This window comes from Carassius gibelio, chromosome A7, assembly GCF_023724105.1.
Source record: "Carassius gibelio isolate Cgi1373 ecotype wild population from Czech Republic chromosome A7, carGib1.2-hapl.c, whole genome shotgun sequence".
NCBI lineage: Eukaryota > Metazoa > Chordata > Actinopteri > Cypriniformes > Cyprinidae > Carassius > Carassius gibelio.
Window position 1 is genome coordinate 37,211,339 of NC_068377.1, and position 20,363 is coordinate 37,231,701.

Here is a 20,363-nt window from a genome sequence, read left to right on the forward strand (position 1 = left end):
CAGCCGATCAGGTCATCGTCAGTTTCTGATGACGCCGGTAGTTTCCAAACTCTTGATTTCTCCGTGTTCTTTGCTTTTCATACAGTTATAATTGACTTCCTCTTTTCTTTTAGCAACCAAATTGCTTGCCTTTCTTTCAGAGTCAGCTTCCTCGTCTTCATCCTGGTTTGTGTGTGTCATCGTCAAATGCAAGACTTAGAATGAAGAAGCAATGGATATAACTGATAAGACACATTCCCTGCTTTTAATATCTGAAGAAATAATGCAACAGGACACAGCTGAACACTTAGAAAGACCTGGTCCAATACTTCTGTCTCTTTATGACAGCTGGTCTAATACATTTGTTAAGCACTGTGTGTGTGTGTGTGTGTGTGTGTGTGTGTGTGTGTGTGAGAGAGAGAGAGATTAGGGTAAAGTAGAAAGAAATAGGCCCCATTTCAAAGTGCTCTCTTTTCCCTATTTTTTTTTCTTGGACAACCAATCACAGCCTTCAGAAATATGTGTCATAGCAACAGGCTCAGCTCCGCTTCTTCACTAAAATGAAAGTTTTTTCTTTTCCTCACTCAGAGTTGCTCTCAGATTGGTGCTGAATCACTCTTAAACTCAGATTCCTTGATTCCTAGATCTCTCTGAGAGGATTCTTAGGAGCTTTGTGAATCACTCTTATTCTTAAATCTGGGAATAAGAGTAAAATTATGTAACTCTTAGAATTTTGACCGGTCCTCTTCGTTTAGGTGTTACACTCGGCTCCTTAGCAGGCGAAAGTGAATGAAGCCTTTTTTGGAGTGAGAATTGTGCCATCTGGTGGAGTAAAAAAACCTGAGTGGTAGTCTTGTAACCTTATAGCTCCACATTTATTATACTGTATATAGAGACTTTTGGAATCCTTTTTTTTTTTTTTTTTATACATAATTTCTGCATTTTATTAGGTTTGGCTTTTATATATTATATATATATATATTCAGAAATTATAAAATACTACTTTTGTCAAGATTGAGATATTTTTGGTTTGATAAATGTCAGGGTCTACAAGCGCTTCCCCAGCTCTTGTTGATTTGTTGTTAAAGCGGTCCACATTTGACAAACTGGAGAAATTTATCAGTGGCACAGTGGCACAAAAATAGTTCTCCCCATCTCACATATTCTCAAAATTTGCTACATTGCAGTCTTAGATATTTTCTCTGTGTGTGTGGGCAGGGCAACGCTGATGTGAAATCGGGATGCTCGTCACAATTTATATAAACAAAAAGGCAAAATCATTATTTCGAAGGCTCCTTGCACAACATGGGCTCTTAGATTAAACCTAAAACTAGAATAATGATTCTCAGAATATATCCAGGTGTAGGGGAAACAAATACACCTGTAGAGCAGGGAACCAGGTCCTCCAACACACACACAAATACACTTATCTGGGTCTAAAAATAAATTAAACAGGAAACTTCAACAGGAATCTGTGAATGATCTGAAAGTAAAAGCAATGAGAGTCTTCTAAATGATTAAAAATACAAATCAAATGAAAGTCAAATTCAAACCTGGCTAAAAATCCTGAAATCAATAATCAAACCAATTGCTCTTTATGGCAGCGAGATATGGGAATCCCTAAAAACCTAATGATTTTCTAAATGGGAAATTCACACTCTGCACACTCAGATTTGTAAGAGCATCCTAAAAGTAAACCGAGCACCACCAAACAACTCAAGCAGAGCTAATATTAGGACAATCCCTTATTAATCAGTTTTCATAAAGAGCTCTGAATATCTGTAAGCACTGAATATCAGTGAGCCGAGCTCAAACCCTGCACAGGAGCGTCTTTCACACTACAGCAAAGACTGACCCAAACACATTATACAACTACAGAAACTACAGGAGATTACATCGTCTGTTTGAAAGATGCCACTACAGTACAAAAAATATGAACCTATATTTACAACTGAAAGAGATTACAAACAAGAAAACCTGAGCTGTGTGAAAGAGCATTGAAGCTCTCTTCAGAACAACAGACACATGCTGCTTCTTTGAAACAGTTTAATTCTTCATGTCATCTTTACACCATGAGAACTGCATCCAGAAATGAGCAAAGTACAAAAACATCAAACACAAAAATTAAATACAAAATGGCATTTAACGCTATAACTGATACTTTTGTTACATTTTACAAACAATACCTCATTGGTCGCTTGTCTCATGAAAAGAGATCTTTTAATCCCTGAAAGTCTCATAAAAGTCACTTTAAAAGTCCTTTGGCTTTGAACATGGTCGTACCCAGGCTTTGAAAATCAGTGAGGCCAAAGGGGTTTCTATAATAACCCCCTTATTATAGCATTGTGCTATAATAACCCCTATAAATACAACTAATTATGTACTGTGACACTTGAAAAGAGACAGAAATGTAGATGTTTTGGAGGGATTCTCATTTTTAAATCATACCCTATTTATTGCATCAAAGTTTGTTGATACTTTACTATATATATATATATTTTTAGACCCTTGCTGATCGTTGCCTCTAGTGGCGCAGAAGATAAACCGACTGTTATAGATATTTTGACCTGATCGACTCGGGTTCGAATTCACCTTTTGAATTCGTCTTTTTTTCTGCCTTTTCAAATCACATCCTAAAAGCATTTACTTTCAATGAAAATGAAGTAAATAATCAAAAAGTTGAAAATAAAGTGGATGCAACAGGTGTGCAGAGTGAACCAGGTGTGTAGTGTTAAGGTGAATGAGTCCCGGAGATGGGGAAGTGGCGCCCTCTGGTGGTTATAGGGAGGAACACCGGGTCCGGACTCATGCCAGAATTTATTGTCCCAATAAGGTTGCATCCATTTAATAATTTGAATTAAAATTGACATGACACTCATTAATTATTGGATAGCCTACTGTTTTATAATGTATTACAACACTGAGGTGCAGATAATAGCCAATATATTCAATAGGTATTTTAAATGGCAGTGTAAATTAGTCAATCAGATAACAAAATGTATTTTTGAACGTGAAAAATTTACAGAGGCTCCGGACCTCGGTGACCTCATAGTTGGCTACGGACATGGCTTTGAACATGAATAATTACAACTTTTAAATGTAACTCAGCAGAGCTTCGTGAGGCTTCTGTTCATCTGTCTGCAACAAATTCACATTTCACATTCAACACTATGACGTGTTCTTGAGCCTAATATTTTAACTTACAAATACATTTGCTGCACATTAAATTACATCACATTTTAATTTTAAATAAAAAAAATCAATTTTACATGACATTTGAATGTATGTACAGAGTTTTTTCTTCATTTTCTTGTTATTTCTTGTTTATAAAAATGTATTTACTTCATGGCTGATTTTAACATTAAACATTAAAATTAAGATTTATTTTGACACTCACAGCTAAGTTTCAATATGACCTCAGCTGAAAATGAAGATGATGTCATCACACACTCTTGATCTGTGTGACTGTAGTGAGTTCTGGAGGGTGACTGGGGCTTTTGTAAGCGCTCTTACATGAAGAGTCTTCAGATCTGTGTTGTGTGCTTAAGACAAATAGACTTCTGTAGCTGCTCATTGACTCTTTATTTCTGCAAAAATTTGAACTTTCTGTTCATAAACATGTATTCAGTGGCTTCTCACATTAACTTTAATGGATTTTGCCTCTTGTGAGCCACGAGACAACCTCATCCCAGCTAAGAGTCTCTGTTAAAGTGACAGTATGAAACAGTTTAAACAATTATTGTCCTTTACTAGAGAAATAGTTCCTACTTAATCATCACTCTCTACATCTCTCCTCTTTAACATCAGTGTCACACAAACACAGGAACTCAGATGATACGATCATGTTTCTGACTGGTTCACTGAATGAGCTCTGCTTCTTCTTTCTTCACAGCTTTACCCAGATCTACTCTGACTGTGACTCCAGACAATACAGTATTCACTGGAGAGAGAGTGAATCTGAAGTGTGTGATTGAGTCTTACAGTGTCTGGAGACAGAGACATAGCCTGACAGACCAGAGATATTACTGGACATATTACTGGACACCTGTCTGGAGATATGAGTGGAATAAAGACAGAGTAATGTTACAGTGGTCTGATCGTTACACTGTAAACACAGACACTCTCACTATCAGAGCAGTAACTACATCTGATGAGGGTCAGTACACGTGTAGAGGACAGAGAGATGAAAGACCAAACTCATCACAATCAAGCTCTGTTTCTCTCTCTGTGACGGGTGAGTTAAATATTATTGTCCTCACTCTATTACATAGGGGCAGGCGATAAAACGATAACTATATTTCTATAAATGTTTGATATAATGTTTATCATTAGAGTAGATGTGTAACTCGTGACACTAAACAGCTGTGAGATCCAGAGTGAAGCTTCGCTGATTTAAACTAGATGAAAACCAGATGAAACAGCTCTGATAAACAGAAGAAACACTGCATGTACCATGGTATTGTGGCCGAAATGTGGGATCTTCATATCAAACTTTATTATCTTATTAATGTAGACATGAATTAAATGTGTTAAAGGAGTAACTAAATATAATATGCTTTATTTGACATTAATTTATAGCGTTAGTGAATTACAATTTATTTAGACCACTGTTTTTCATATAGAAACCATAGGCACATAGTTACATTTTTACCATGGTATTTCATTGCTGTATGTGTTGTTTTAACTGTGGTTATGGTGATCTAGATCAGTGGTTAATTTTAATAAAACTCAAACAGTTACAATATTTAAATTTCACCATATAAAAATTAGGTTTGTTAAAATATTTGCAGATGTTACTGTTTTAAAGAATGAACATACATTTACATCTGCATCCTAACGCATACAAAATGTGCATTTCAGAGAAAAAAAAAAAAAAAAAAAAAAAAAGGGTTATATTATTATTGCAGCCTGCACTGCAAACCAAGCTGAAGATACATGTGAAAGTCAGGCAACAAGAAACCTGCTTCATAACTTGATGCAATATCACTCATTAGAACATGCAGAAACTAAGAAATTATTTTTTTTATTAAAATATGTATTTTGTTATGAACAAATGACTGAAAAATTGTAAAGAATTCAAAAACGTTAAATGTTTGTCATGTTTTGACCATAAAGAGTTTAAAACCACAATTAATGGTGTTTCTACAACTTTCACTTATGGAGCAGAAATCTGCCTTTAAACTTGAAAGAAATAAGGATTTGAAATTTATAGTGAAAATTATTGTTATCGACTGAACATTTTATTGATATATATTTTTTTGGCCATATCACCCAGCCCTACTATTACATGAACACAAACAGCATCCAGATTTTAGCTCAGAAAAAAACATGTTATTTTACAAGGGTCTCTTGTGGTTGATAATTATTATGCATTGCACATATTAGTAAATGTAGTCTATGGAAGAACATTCAGGATTTTTTTTTTTTTTTTCAGAAAGAATTTCAAACTGTATTTTCAATTGTGTTTTCCACATGTGGGCACTTAAATTGTGACATAATCCAAATGTAATTGCAAACCTTGCATTTTCACGAACTCACAGTGGCTGCCAGATTCCAAATGAAAGATAAAATGTTTTGTTAGATTTGACTGCTTCTATTCTGACGTCATGTAGCAGCGCTTCCGTGTCCAAACACTCTATCAGTTACCACGAGAAAACAACAGAAGGTGCTAATATAAACTCACCATGTGATAGAATATTAGCGAAAAAGTTATAATTTTAACCTTTAACCGATGTCCCAGATAGCCAGACAATGAAAATATAAAAATAAAATAAAAAATATATAAAAATTATTTGTGTTTGGGACGCTGTGAGCACAGAGAATGTAGTGTACACTGTAAGTTTGAAAGCGTTTAGCTTAAATTATTAATATGAATAAACAGTGCTCATAAACGGCTGCTGAGGTCGTATTCTCAAGTGAAGCGAGTTGAGGCTTGGACCCGGAAACAGCGCTTCTTACGTCATCACTTAACAACCGAATTGTCCTCATTTGTAAGTTGCTTTGGATAAAAGCGTCTGCTAAATGTAAATGTAAATCTGTCACATTTTAATAGCAATATTAATTAGGCCTACCAAATTTGCTTTTTCTCTTCATTGTGGATGTAACCTGCCAAATCTGAAATGGAATTGCAATTCTTTTTGCACTTGAATTTCTGATGTCCACACGGAAAGCTGTCAATTAGTGTGAGAGGCGGGACTATACTATGGGGCGTGTTTATATTGGGAGGTGACATCACTCACAGATGACTGTGCCGAACGCTTTGATCAATGAAGGTAGTCGGTAAAGGCAGCTGCCAATCAGTTCGTGTCTGTGAACAGCTTAATATTCACTATTACCCAAAGCCTTTTTCGATTGACGCAAATAAGTAAACAGACAGTGCAGTTCTACAGTTATAGTTTCCTACAAATGTAGAAAACACAAAAACATAGGCCACAACACTGTACACTGAAAGAAGAGTGCTTTGAATTTACTTAATTTTAATCTGTACATCGGTCCCACATTATCAGAATGTGTTCAAGTGACATAATTTTCCTCTTTTTCTTAAAGACTTATTGCTTGCCAAACCAACATATTTCATTCACGTTAAGACTAATAATAATCATAAAAAATTCATTGATGCAGACTTCATTCATGTCCTGCACAAAACAAACAAATGTATAATGGAATCAAGTCCAATAAACTAAGGTGTATTGAGAAAAATATAGAACACTTAAAAAAACTAAAATCTGATTTATTTGAAATTACATTTATATTTTTAAATTATGTGTAACTTAGTCACAAAAATAAAGATTTAACACATTTTGTAATATTTAACTGGAGACCCGAGGCATCAGGAAAAGTTTGAACTTATTTGATTGCGTTTTTAACTTGAGTCTTATCTTTTAGAAATAAAGTTGTATCATCAGCCTATTAAATAATGTTATACCATGTAAATTTGGATTTTTAACTATACTAATCGCTAATAGTTCCACAACAATTAAAAACAATAAATGGGGAAATTGGGCAACCCTGTCTCACTACTCTGTTGATAGGGAATCTTCTAGAATTATTGTTCTGTCATAAACAGAACTATTAAAGCCTTTGTAAAACATCCAAAACCAAATGCATGTAAACTCTGGAATAAAATGAGTGCATCTTAATTTACAAATTGGTTATGATCTAACAGGTCCAATATAAGCCTAATATTTGAACTAATGTGGCGTTTCACCATAAAACCAGTTTGAGATTCTCCAATTATTTAATTGAAAGCACTCTTTAATCTAGTAGCATAAACTAAGGATTCAATTTTATAATCAATGTTTAATAATGTTATTGGTCTCCAGTTGTCAATGATCAAGGGGTCTTTGTCTGGTTTTGGAATTAAACTGATAATACCTTGTTTCATTGTTGTGCTCATTTCTTTCTGTTCCAACCATTCTTTATACAGTACATGGTAAATAAAGGGTTTTCTATCAGATCCCAAAAGGCACAATAAAATTCAACAGTTGACCCATCTGATCCAGGGGATTTTCCTTTCTTCATTGAAAAAACAGATTTAGAGATTTCAGCTTTGGAAATATCATCTTCACAATATTTAGTATAATCATTAGAAACTGTTGGAACAAAAGGTTTAACTGTTTGTAAAAAAGTGCTTATTTTTCCATTGTCAGAATGGGAAATATAACGTTTTTCATAAAAGGAATACACAAAATATGCTATATCTTAAGGATTATTAGAGATTCTTCTATTCATATTCAAAGATGAAATAGAGTTTCTTGTATAATTTCTTTTTCAAGAGAAATAACTAGTATTCCTTTCCCCTTTCTCAAACCATTTGGCTCTTGATCTCAAATAAGCACCTTTAGTTGGTTCTATATATAGATTATCTATTTCTAAATTAAGAAGATATAATTTAGACTTGTCATCTTCAGGTAGAGTATTTTGTTTAATTAAAGTATTAAGTTGCTCGGTTATCTCTATAATCTTCTTAAGTTTATTTGTCTTTAATTCTTTACCTCATAGCAATTACCCTGACTTTAAATTTAAATAACTCCCACTTTTGAATAAAATTTAAATTATTATTTTCAAAAATATTTGCTTTCAATTTAACTTGTTCCACAAAATAATCACCAGAAAGTAGACGGTTGTTAAATTTCCAGTATCCATGAATCATATTACTCTTACACCCATCAAAAAAGATTTATATCAATTGTGATCTGATAGAGGGTCACAAGTAATTCTTGTTTCTGAAACATAGTTGATTAAGTCAAAGGAAATCAACCAGTAATCTACTCTTAATTTTTATGAAAAAGTGCTATTATTCCAAGTATAGTCATAACTATTTGGGATTCAAATATCTACACACATCAGAAACTTTTAATGTGCCAGTTATAAAATCAAATAAATCCCAAATACGTGAACTATGTTTGGGTGGAAAGCGGTCAACAGAATCGTCTAGAGCATCGCTGAAATCACCACCAATAATTACATATCCATCCTTATACTTCTTCTTTAAACCTGTTATTGTATCACAAATCTTCTTAAACATTTCTAAATTGTGTACTCGAGCAATAACAGTCAGTATAATCCATCTTCTGTTGTCTGAACGAATAGACTCCTAAACATTGCCTTTTTGAATTTGTTAAAGAAAAATGAGACACCTGCTGAGTGATAGGATCCATGACTAAAAATTGCATAATCTCCTCATTGGGTTTTCCAAAAATTCGAATCAGAGTCACAAGAATGAGTCTCTTGAAAAAAAAAAAAAAAGTATTTGAGCTTCTGTATGTCTTCCAAAAATAAATATAGCTCTTCTTTTAACAGCATCACGAATGCCTCGGACATTTAAAGAAATTAATTGGAACATACCAAACTTGTAATCAGCCGTTACAACAAATTAACTAATTAACCAGTATAGAACAGCCTTGCGATGACCCGATATGTATCAATAACTACTGACGACGGGCATTCAATGTAGGGAAATCCGCCTTTTCTTGCACGTTTCACCAGTGAATAATTCACTGAATAATTATCACTCTGGAGTGACCATCACCTCTGTCCCAGTCTATGAACTGAATCCACAACATCTGAAAGTTTGTGCGCAATCTTTGGAGACACTTTGGAGAGGATTTTGATAACAATATCTCATGTGTTACTCTCCTTGTCTGGATTACTTTCCGTTACCCTGCAAATCCTGAGATCCCATCTTCCTTTGTAGTTCTGCATCCCCATACACACCTCCTTCAGTTGCTTATTTTCTCGCTGCAACGCAGCAACATTTTTTTTTTTTTTTTGAGTTTCAGAATCTTCTCTTTGTGGGAACTACTCTCACGTAGCAGTCCACTTACATTGGTAGAAAGAGAGGTAATAGAAGAAGCCGTATTTCCCAAGATCTTCTCCATGGACTCAACTCTGTGAAATGAATGTACTGTCACATTTTGATGTAAGTTCAGCGACAGCATTAATGAGTGAATCAATTTTCTCATCAATGTTCATCTTTAATTTCCCCTTTTCCCCCAGTGGACTTTCACTCAGAGAACATGGAAAAAATTATTCTTCTGTGTCCATCTCCTCGACACTTTTGCATTCATCAGTCCCCATGTCTGTATTAACCTGAGCCTTATCTCAGGGTTTTCATAAGTAGTTTAATGTTAATCTCGTAATTGTCTGACAGCATGCTCAAAACGTGTCTGCACAGATGAACGCCATCTTGGCCCTCCAATTCAATAGCCTATGAATTGGGACAAGTATAGGTCTCTGCAGGAAAGTAATGGGAGTTACCAGATCAGGGTGTTTTTACACCATGATACCTGATTGGCTGAAGTCATCAGGTGGGGTTATCAAGTTTAGGGGTGGGGTTAGGTAAGGGGAATCATTTTGTTTGCATGATTTAGAAACACCCAGCAGTTTGAAAACAACCATATGGTGATTAACGCCCACATTTGCTCTGCAGAGACCGATGTCTCAATTGGGATGCAGCTTGTGAGTTACATCACCTCCCAATACAAACACACCTTCTAGTATAGTCCCGCCTCTCACACTGATTCACAGATTTCCATGTAGACATTGGAAATTCAAATGCAATTCCACTTGAGTTTGGCAGGTTACATCCAAGACGCAGAGAGAGCAAAAAAGCAAATGTGGTAATTAATATTGCTATTTAATTATGACAGGCTCATAACTCATAAGACATGGGAAATGCAGTTGCAAATGGACTTTGCGCTTTCATTTGAAATGTGGCAGTCACTGTGCATTCGCGAACGGTAATGCAAGATTTGCAATTGCATTTGGATTACGTCACAGTTTATGTGCCAACATGGGGAAAACGCAATTGTAAATACAATGTGCAATTCCTTTTGGGAAAAAAAAAAGTTCAGAAAAGTCTCAGGTGATGAACACAATATATACTGCAGCTAAATTCAGCTCAGAATGCAGTTGTCAGTTTTGTAAGTAACCAAACTTTGTGTTCAGTACCGAATATGAGTGATAGATGCATATTTAAAAGTTTCATCTCAACAATGAATGTCACTCTGATGATGACTTATTTCATCCCATTTGTGCCTGAAAAATTTAACTTTCTTAAAAAAAATTAAACCATTTCTCAACAATTGGAGTAATAGTTTGCCCATAAATGAAATGTCATAATTTACTCACACTTTTATTCAACTGTATGACTTTCTTCCCTGGAACACAATGACATTATTTACAGCTGAATGTCCTGGCTTCTCTTTTCATTGACAGTGAATGAGGATCAGAGACTGTTAAAAAGGACAAAAATAACTATTTGATTATTGATATGGCTTTTAGACAAATAGTATTAGTTGAACAGATTAATTTCTTCATAGCACGAAAATAGACATTTTTTCTGATAAAACAATAGATGTATAGACTTATTGCATTAAGTTAACACTGAATCTATGAGCTAGTACAGAATGTAAAGAGCAAGATTTTACTTGCACAAATTAAATGGATATAACACTCAAAATTTATTATTTATCTGCTTTTATATTTTACAGATTTACCCAGATCTACACTGACTGTGAATCCAGACAGTTCTGTATTAACTGGAGAGACAGTCAATCTGACGTGTGAGATAAACTCTAATCACAGTGACTGGACATATGAGTGGTATAAAGGAGGAAACAACACTGTAAAGTTACAGTCGTCTGAGCGTTACACTGTAAACGGAGACACTCTCACTATCAGAGGACTGAATGAGTCTGATCAGGGTCGGTACACGTGTAGAGGACAGAGAGATGGAAGACCAAACTCATCACAGGAGAGTAAACGAATAAATCTGTCTGTTAATGGTGAGTAAATATGATAAACACAACATTTTCCAGACACTACAATATATGCACTGATGCATTTACAATTAAGCAATTATCAGTTTTGTCTGTTTATTTGTTTTCAACACACTTCATTTTTAAGTAAAGTTTTATTAGAATGTGCTGGATGTAGAGATAAACACTATCGTTCTGATGAAATTAATGTTATAACCAGCAGAGACACAGGGAGTAAAGTCAGGAGTCTTGAAATAATGAGTGATTTGATGTGTTATTGTAATATTATGATACAGTGTGTCACTAATGAACAGATCTGATCATGTTCTCCAGTCTCAGCAGCTTCATCTTCTCGTCTGGTCACTGGTGTGGTTGTGGGATCGAGTGTTTGTCTGTTGTTCTTCCTCTCACTGCTGCTGATGTGGAGATACAAGAAGAACAAAGGTGTGGAGCACTTCAGAACATGATTAATACAACTGAACAGCAGCAATAAAGTTTCTGAGTAAAGAATCATGAGAAGATCTAAATATCAGACTAAAGAGTCACTGCAGATCCTCTCGAGTGATCATAATGCTCTTTGTTTCTGTTCTAGATCAGCAGCGTAACATTAACCAGACATCAGTCCCAAATCAATCTGCACAATCTCAACTGGAGAACTTTCCTCTACAGCCTGGTCAGCCTCAGTAACTAATTTTATACACACATACACAAGCATGCTTTTTTCCTCTTCAACACTACTTTGCATTTTACCTCAAATGCATGTTTGATGTCCAGCAGATCCTGATCACATTTATGATGACGTGACTACAGTGAAAAAAAGAGATAAAGGTTGATTCCTTATCCTTATTATAAAATCAATCTACACATCACACAAAATTAACAATAGTTCAGTCATGTTGGCTTGACTTGTTTGTTTCAGATGATTCAGAGCCCTTGGCAGATGTCACATATTCAGAGGTCACTGTTAAGAAAAAGATGGACAAAGGTAAAGAATATAAAAATAAAATAAAACTCTTAACTTCACCTGTAAAATAAAACATCAGTCTAGAAACTACAAACATATCTAATTCATTAAATAAAAAAATATTTATTTAATTATATTTTATTTTTGTTTCCCAGAAGACACCATTGCAGATTCAAATAATGTGACATACTCAGAAGTCGGAAAAAGAGTAAAGAAATGCAAAAGTAAAGCTAAGATTCAGTTTTTCCTGAAGTACAATATTTCCAGAATGTTCTGAATAATCTGATTGATCTTCTGTTTTGTAGATATTAATCCTGCAGGAGCCAGTGATTTGACTTACGCAGAGATCAATATACAGGACAACAAGAAAACCAAAGGCAAAGGTTAACACACGACAAGCTGCATCTAAAGACAATGATTCATCAAATTTAACTTGGATATAATCATTTTATAATATGAGAAAAATAAACATTGTAAACAGGGCTTGATAGAGCCAGTTGATGCTTAATGAATTACTTAATTTTAGAAATGTTGCAAAAATCTAAACACAACATTCACATCTGTATGTTTTTACTGAAATGAGTGAGTCTGGGTATTTAAAAAAAGAGGTGTTAAGAGATTAAGAGATGATAAAAAAAGAAAGAAAAAAAAACACACTAGAGAGTCAGATAACCAACCTTTTTTTTTTTTTTTTTTTTATAAAAGGTGCTGGACTTTCTGATGTTCTGATTGAAATGAAATCTAAGGAAAAACACAGAGGTAAATAAAGAGATGGTCTCAAATGTTGCCATGAGTATGTTACAGTTCATGTGGAAAAGTGTGGAAAATATTTTTTTTTATTAAAACCTGCTACTAAATAAAATTAAATGTTTTGACCTCTCTTATAATGGATTATTATTTATTAGTGTTGCAATTGTATAAAATTATGTTGATTCGTTGCCTCTCTGTTGTTCTCTGTCAGGGAAGAGTAGTGAGTCTGGAGACACTTTGTACTCTGAACTGAAGCAGAACACAGATAGAGGTGAGAGAAACACAAAGTCAAGCTTCATCACTATTATGGTAGAACCACTAAACCAGGGGTGTCACGGTGTCTGTTCTGTGTTTCCCTTGGTCTCCATTAGTGGTCTCACTTCCCCATAGGCACCTCACCGCAGGCACTACAATTCCCACAAGGCCTTGTCCATTCATCACAGTAATTGCATTCCTGTTAATTGCACTCAGGTGTCTTCACTTCTTAGTCATTACCCTGCCTATTTTAACCGGTCTGTTTCTGTTTGTTTCATGGAGTCCTTACTTTCCGTCACCCAGTTTCCTCGCATTCCTAGTTTTCGAGTCCCTGTACCTGTTCGTTTGTTTGTTTGTGTTTTGGACTGATTTTTGATTTAACTGATTTATGATCCACTGCTTGTTGCATTCTGATTTTGGATTACCCATTAAAACTCACACTGCTTTTGGATTTCTCGTCTCCTGTGTCCCTGTGTTCCTGTGTTCCCGATCGTTACAGAAGGACTCCATCATGTCTAGATCCAGCGGTGTGGAATTTCGTGTCTGTTCCCCAGCCAGTGTGCAGGAGCGGAGGGCGGGATTCATCAAATTGACCACCCTCCACCAAGAGGGGAATGAGGTAGGTGGTGTGGCACAAGTGTTCTGGACCCTGGCGGGTGGAATGGGATATAATTATGGGGCCCTGAAAGACCTTTTCAATGCCGGTCTGGATGAGCCAGTGCCAGAGAAATGGATCAGCTGGACGCTTTTGAGTGTTGGGAGTTCATTTTTTACCTACAACATCGCTCTCCGTGGAATATCCCAGCCACACCTGTCTCTCCCGGTGGGATGGCCGACTCTACACAGGGGTCTACAGACAGGAGGACTGCCAGCCCAGCACCACTGCACAGTATGGCCACCAGCCCAGCACCACAGCACAAGGTGGTTGCCAGCCCAGTGCAACGGCGGAAGGGGGATGCTGGCCGAGCGCCACAGCACTAGGTGGCCACCGGCCCAGCGCCACTGCACAAGATGTCCACCGGCCTAGAGTCATGGCATAAGATGGCCTTCTGTCCAGCGCCTCTGCTCAAGATGACAGCCACAGTTGACCTTCCAGTCGAGTCAGGTTCCCGTTGACCTTCCAGAGTCGAGTCAGGATCCCGTGGACCCTCCAGAGTCGGGTCAGGTTCCCGTTGACCCTCCAGAGTCAGGTGTCAGGGTCATGAGCAAAGTCAAGTCACCAGTGTTCTTCATGGGCAAAGTCAAGTCACCAGTGTTCTTCATGGGCAAAGTCAAGTCACCATTGATCTTCATGGGCAAGGGCAAGTCACCATAGATCTTCATGAGAAAAGGCAAGTCACCAGTGTTCTTCATGGGCAAAGTCAAGTTACCGACTATCTTCATGGGCAAAGGCAAGTCACCATTGATCTTTATGAGCAAATGCAAGTCACCATTGATCTTCATGAGCAAAGTCAGGTCTCCAATGATCTTCATGAGCAGAGTCGAGTACCAATAATCTTCATGAGCAGAGTCGAGTCACCATTGATCTTCCTAAATCCAGTCTAAACACCACGGATCTACCAGATCTGCTGAACTACCAGAGTCTCTCTACGTCTCTGCTGAACTACCAGAGTCTCTCCACGTCTCTGCTGAACTACCAAAGCCTCTCTACATCTCTGCTGAACTACCAGAGCCTCTCCACATCTCTCCTGAACTACCAGAGCCTCTCCACGTCTCTGCTGAACTACCAGAGCCTTTCCTCGTCTCTGCGGAACTACCAGAGCCTCTCCTCGTCTTAACCTGTTCATGTTCTCTGTTTCAGACTTTCCTAACCAGACTTCCTCTCCTGTGTCATCGATCCCACTGTGGTGGTCTTCTGCGCCACCCTGGTGGTCTTCTGTCTCGACCGTATGGCTATGGTGGTCTTCTGCGCTGCCCTGCTGGGCTTCTGTCTTGACCGCATGGCTGTGGTGGTCTCTTTACCACCCTGGTGGACTTCTGTCTCGACCGCACGGCTGTGGTGGTCTTCTGTGCTGTCCTGGTGGGCATATGTCTCGACTTCATGGTTGTGGTGGTCTTCTGCACCGCCCTGGTGGGCATCTGTCTCAACCACACAGATGTGGTGGTCTTCTGCGCCACCCTGGTGGGTTTCTGTCTCGACCGCATGTCTGTGTTGGTCTTCTACGCCGCCCTGGTGAGCTTCTGTCTTGACCGCACTGATGTGGTGGTCTGATGGGCTTCTGTCTCGCCCGCATGGATGTGGTGGTCTTCTGCGCCACCCTGGTGGGTTTCTGTCTCGACCGCATGGCTCCAGTTCCACCTTGCTCCACCCTGGATTCCTGCCCTGTTGGTTTGGCCCTGGGCCCCTGAACTTTCTGTTCTCTCCTGGCCTTGTGTTTTGTTGTTGTTTTTTGTTTTCTCTCTGTTTCCCTCTATGGACTTGACCCTCCGTCTCTCCCCCTGGTCCTCTGCCAGTCTACCTCCCTCCTGGTCTCCTTGTTGTTATTTTGTTTTTGTTTTTTGGAACTTCCTGTCTTTCTTACCCTCTATTACCTGGCCCTCCGTCCCTCCCCCTGGTCCTCCGCCGGGCCACCTCCCGCATGGTCTCCTTGTTTTTGTTTTTTGCACTTCCTGTCTCTGTTTCCCTCTATTACCTGGCAGTCTGCCCTCCCCCTGGTCCTCCGCTGGTCCACCTCCCTCCTGGTCTCTGTGTTCCTTGGGTTGTTCTTATGTTCGGGTGGAGCATCTGGTATCTGCTCCATAGAGGAGGGGGTAATGTCACGGTGTCTGTTATGTGTTTCCCTGGGTCTCCACTAGTGGTCTCACTTCCCCATAGGCACCTCACCGCAGGCACTACAATTCCCACAAGGCCTTTTCCCTCGTCTGTCAAAAGTTTTAAATCATTAGACGATTCTGAAACGTCATTATAGAAAAAAGAGATGCCGTTCCAATTATTTAGCAAAAGAGTCCAGAGTCCAGAAGTGAATCGAATTGTATAGGTTCGGTACTGAATGAGCTAAAGTTAACAGACGAGATATAAAAGATCTGCCTTGGGGGATTATGCTCATAGCATAATTTAGTTGACCGAGAAGATAAAGCATGTCACGTTTTCAAATGCTGCGTAGAGACAAAAAAGTCTCCATGATCGATCTTATTCTGAGGAGCTACTCAATTGGGAGAGAGGCTTGCATTTTTTGCATATCTAGTAAGTTGCCCAGGAATTCGAGAGATGTTGATGGGCTCAATGTTTTCTCATTAGATAGGGGAACGCCAACATCACTAAAGTTGGTGATTTTTATATCCATGTTGATAATGAAAAAGATGCATTGGGATCAGCATTTATAGACATTCTGAACTCTATTGGGGTTAGACAACATGTTTCAGGACCTACTCATTGTCAAAATCATACTCTAGATTTAATACTGTCACATGGAATTGATGTTGATTGTGTTGAAATTATTCAGCCAAGTGATGATATCTCAGATCATTATTTACTTTTGTGCAAACTTCATATAGCCAAAACTGTAAATTCTACTTCAGTATCGCATCAGACAGTGCACTATAGACCCCCTGAGGAACAGTTCCACTCAATTTCTACTATAGTAGGGGAAGACTTGTATAAACTTGTTAAATCATCTAAACCAACAACATGTATGTTAGACCCTATACTATCTAAGCTCCTAAAAGAGGTGCTTCCAGAAGTCATAGATCCTCTTCTGACTATTATTAGTTCCTCATTGTCATTAGGATATGTTCCCAAAACCTTTAAACTGGCTGTTATTAAGCCTCTCATAAAAAAAACACAACTTGACCCAAAATAACTAGTTACTGTAATTATAGACCAATCTCGAATCTCCCTTTTCTGTCCAAGATACTAGAAAAGGTGGTATCCTCACAATTATATTCCTTCTTAGAGGATTTCCAGTCAGGATTTAGACCGTATCATAGTACTGAGACTGCTCTCCTTAAAGTTACAAATGATCTGCTCTTATCATCTGATCGTGGTTGTATCTCTCTATTAGTTTTATTGGATCTTAGTGCTGCATTTGACACAATTGACCACAACATTCTTTTGCATAGACTTGAACACTTTGTTGCCATTAAAGGAAGTGCATTAGCATGGTTTAAAATGTACTTATATGACCGCCATCAGTTCGTAGCAGTGAATGAAGATGTATCATATCGATCACAAGTGCAGTTGAAACACAGTGAAACACACCAATTTGAAAAACTAATGGAATGCATAGTCGATATAAAAAACTGGATGACAAGTAATTACTTACTGCTAAATTCTGAAAAAAAACAGAGGTATTAATTATAGGACCTAAAAACTCTGCTTGTAATAACCTAGAACACTGTCTAAGACAGGGGTGCCCAACCCTGCTCCTGGCGATCGACTGTCCTGCAAAGTTTGGCTCCAACCCTAATCAAAAACACCTGCCTTTAATTTTTAAGTGAGCCTGAAGACCTTAATTAGTTGCTTCAGGTTAAATCACTTTAAATCTAGATTAAAGACCCATCTCTTTAACCTGGCTTACACATAACATACTGATATGCTTTTAATATCCAAATCCGTTAAAGAATTTTTAGGCTTTTTATCCAGTACGTATCCAGACGAGATGGTGGATCAGCACCTAGAAAGGACCTCTACAGCCCTGAAAGACAGCGGAGACCAGGACAACAAGAGCCCCAGATACAGATCCCCTGTAAATACCTTGTCTCAGAGGACCACCAGGACAAGACCACAGGAAACAGATGATTCTTCTGCACAATCTGACTTTGCTGCAGCCTGGAATTGAACTACTGGTTTCGTCTGGTCAGAAGAGAACTGGCCCCCCAACTGAGTCTGGTTTCTCCCAAGGTTTTTTTCTCCATTCTGTCACCGATGGAGTTTCGGTTCCTTGCCGCTGTCGCCTCTGGCTTGCTTAGTTGGAGTCACTTCATCTGTAGCGATATCGTTGACTTGATTGCAAATAAATGCACAGACTCTATTTAAACTGAACAGAGATGACCTCACTGAATTCAATAATGAACTGCCTTTAACTATAATTTTGCATTATTGACACACTGTTTTCCTAATGAATGTTGTTCAGTTGCTTTGACACAATGTTTTTTGTTTAAAGCGCTATATAAATAAAGGTGACTTGACTTAACTTTACTTGGCTACAGACCTGTTTAAGTGTGTCGACGACTAGAGTTTTAGGAGAAGGAAAATCGACAAGCAAGAAATCGTCCAGTAAGTGCAAAATGAAGGGGAGCTTACATACGTTCAACAGGATCCAGCATAGTGCTTCTGAGAGACAGTTCAAGATTTTTGGACTACTCCGGCACCCCGAACACAAGTCTGACTGCGAAGTTAAATTTTGCATTCCATTTGACGCCAAAAAGAGCCCAATCAGAGGGGTGAATTGGTATAATTTTAAAAGCATCCATGATATCTGCTTTAGCCAGCCAAGCCCCTTTGCCGGCTAATTTGATTAACTGAATAGCATTTTCAACCGAAGCGTAATGCAGAGAAAACGGTTCAGAGGGAATATATTCATTAACACTAGTGATAGAATTAGAATGGGGAGAAGACAAAAATCTTGTCAAAAATGTAAAAAAATCAACCGTTTTTTCCCTGAATATTTGCAGGTAGCAACTCCTAGCGAATTAACCCTAAAGGGACTAAATGGAGGAGAAGAGAGAGGACCAATTTCATAACTTTTATATACCTTTTTTTGAGCATTGAGGTTCATTGAGAGCAGACTGTAAATTCTTTGCTACAAATGTAGTAGAGAGAGGGTAAAGAACTCCTACCCAAAACCCTTGGGAAAGTCCAGTAATTAATAAATCCACTAAAAGCGGCTCGAGGTGAGAAAAGAGATAAAAAGAGAGTACTGAGACATTGATAGGAGTGGATGGGTGACCACTCAGAATTTTTTCTTACAGAAAAGAGTACAGACTTTCACTCTGGGAGGACGCTTAAACTGTCGTGGGCAAACCGATTTTGGGTGTGGATCCTTGCAGAAACTACATATATGAGCAAATTTACATTTAGGGAAGGAACATACAGATTCATTGAAATTATTACATAAAGTAGAACCGTTAAATTTCATAATGGGATGCCCTCTAGCATCTGACATTTTGCTTACTTCTGCAGGACCATGGACAGCATCTGTATCTTGTCTATTGTAAGTCTTAGGGCAATTAGGTGCAGAGTGACCGTGCGAGCTGCAGATGGGACATGCCAGAATTTTCTGGCCTCTGAAATGACGAACTAAGAGTTCAGTATCCATGATTGACCAGTCAATTCTTTAGTTGAATAGAGTAATGAGAGATGCAAACTTTGCGAGAGGGATTTATGATATTCCTAGTATAGCGTACCCCATACCTTTGATTTAAGTCTGCCATCGTGGCCAAATAAAGGTCTAATTCCTCTCTGCGTCTAGGAAACACTTCACATAAGACATCACTGTAAATACAGAATGCAATTACGAATTCGCCGAATGAGAGGTTCCGTTGCAGTCTGGGATCAGACGTTTTGAGGTAAACTGCCACGTCGCCACAGTCGACCATTTGACGGTCTATTGCAGGCGAAGGAAGCAGCAATGAAGCTAGGTTAATGTCTTTTCCTTGAATTATATTTTGTCTTGTTAGGGGTGACACTGTTACTGCAGCAGGTGAAACGAAACGGCTACTGAATGCTTGTGCTGGAACTGCAGTAGACAGATTATAACATGACGACGATGGTGGGGAATTGATGTCCTGGCTTGAAGTGCTAGCCGACTGGTTAGGTGCCTGTAATCCTGAGGGTGTAGAGGGTGCACTTATGTGGTTGTTCTGGAAGCAAAATGAGGAGCTGTAGGGAAGACTGGACTAAATATGGGTGGAGTAGAACCTGGAGCGCAACCAACAACGGCATTCTCGAAGATAGCCATTTTGGATTCCAGAACCTTAACAGTATCTGAAAGGCTTTTGACAGCCTGAATAAATTGAGCATTGGCATCGATAGCGCCATAATTGGTTGCAGGTTGTGATGCCTGCACGAGTGTCATGTGTTTACTAACTGGGCGGGGAGAAGAAGATTTAGCTGACCTCTTCCTACCAGTTGTTTTGGATTGCCCTGTCGTTGCTGAAGTTGACTGAGCTGTATCTGCAGGTGAATTGGGTGGGGAATCCAGCGTGTTAAATGC

The 20,363-nt window shown here is 38.2% G+C and overlaps 1 protein-coding gene across 1 annotated transcript in view; it reads left to right on the top strand.

The window, feature by feature from the left end:
- The window catches only part of LOC128017541 (basement membrane-specific heparan sulfate proteoglycan core protein), a 1,082,135-nt gene that overhangs the window by 72,646 nt on the left and 989,126 nt on the right, over positions 1-20,363 (top strand). Inside the window, exon 8 of the mRNA XM_052602945.1 lies at positions 3,872-4,213. Within this exon, the coding sequence (XP_052458905.1) occupies positions 3,872-4,213 (342 nt within the window). The remainder of the gene's footprint in view (positions 1-3,871; positions 4,214-20,363) is intronic.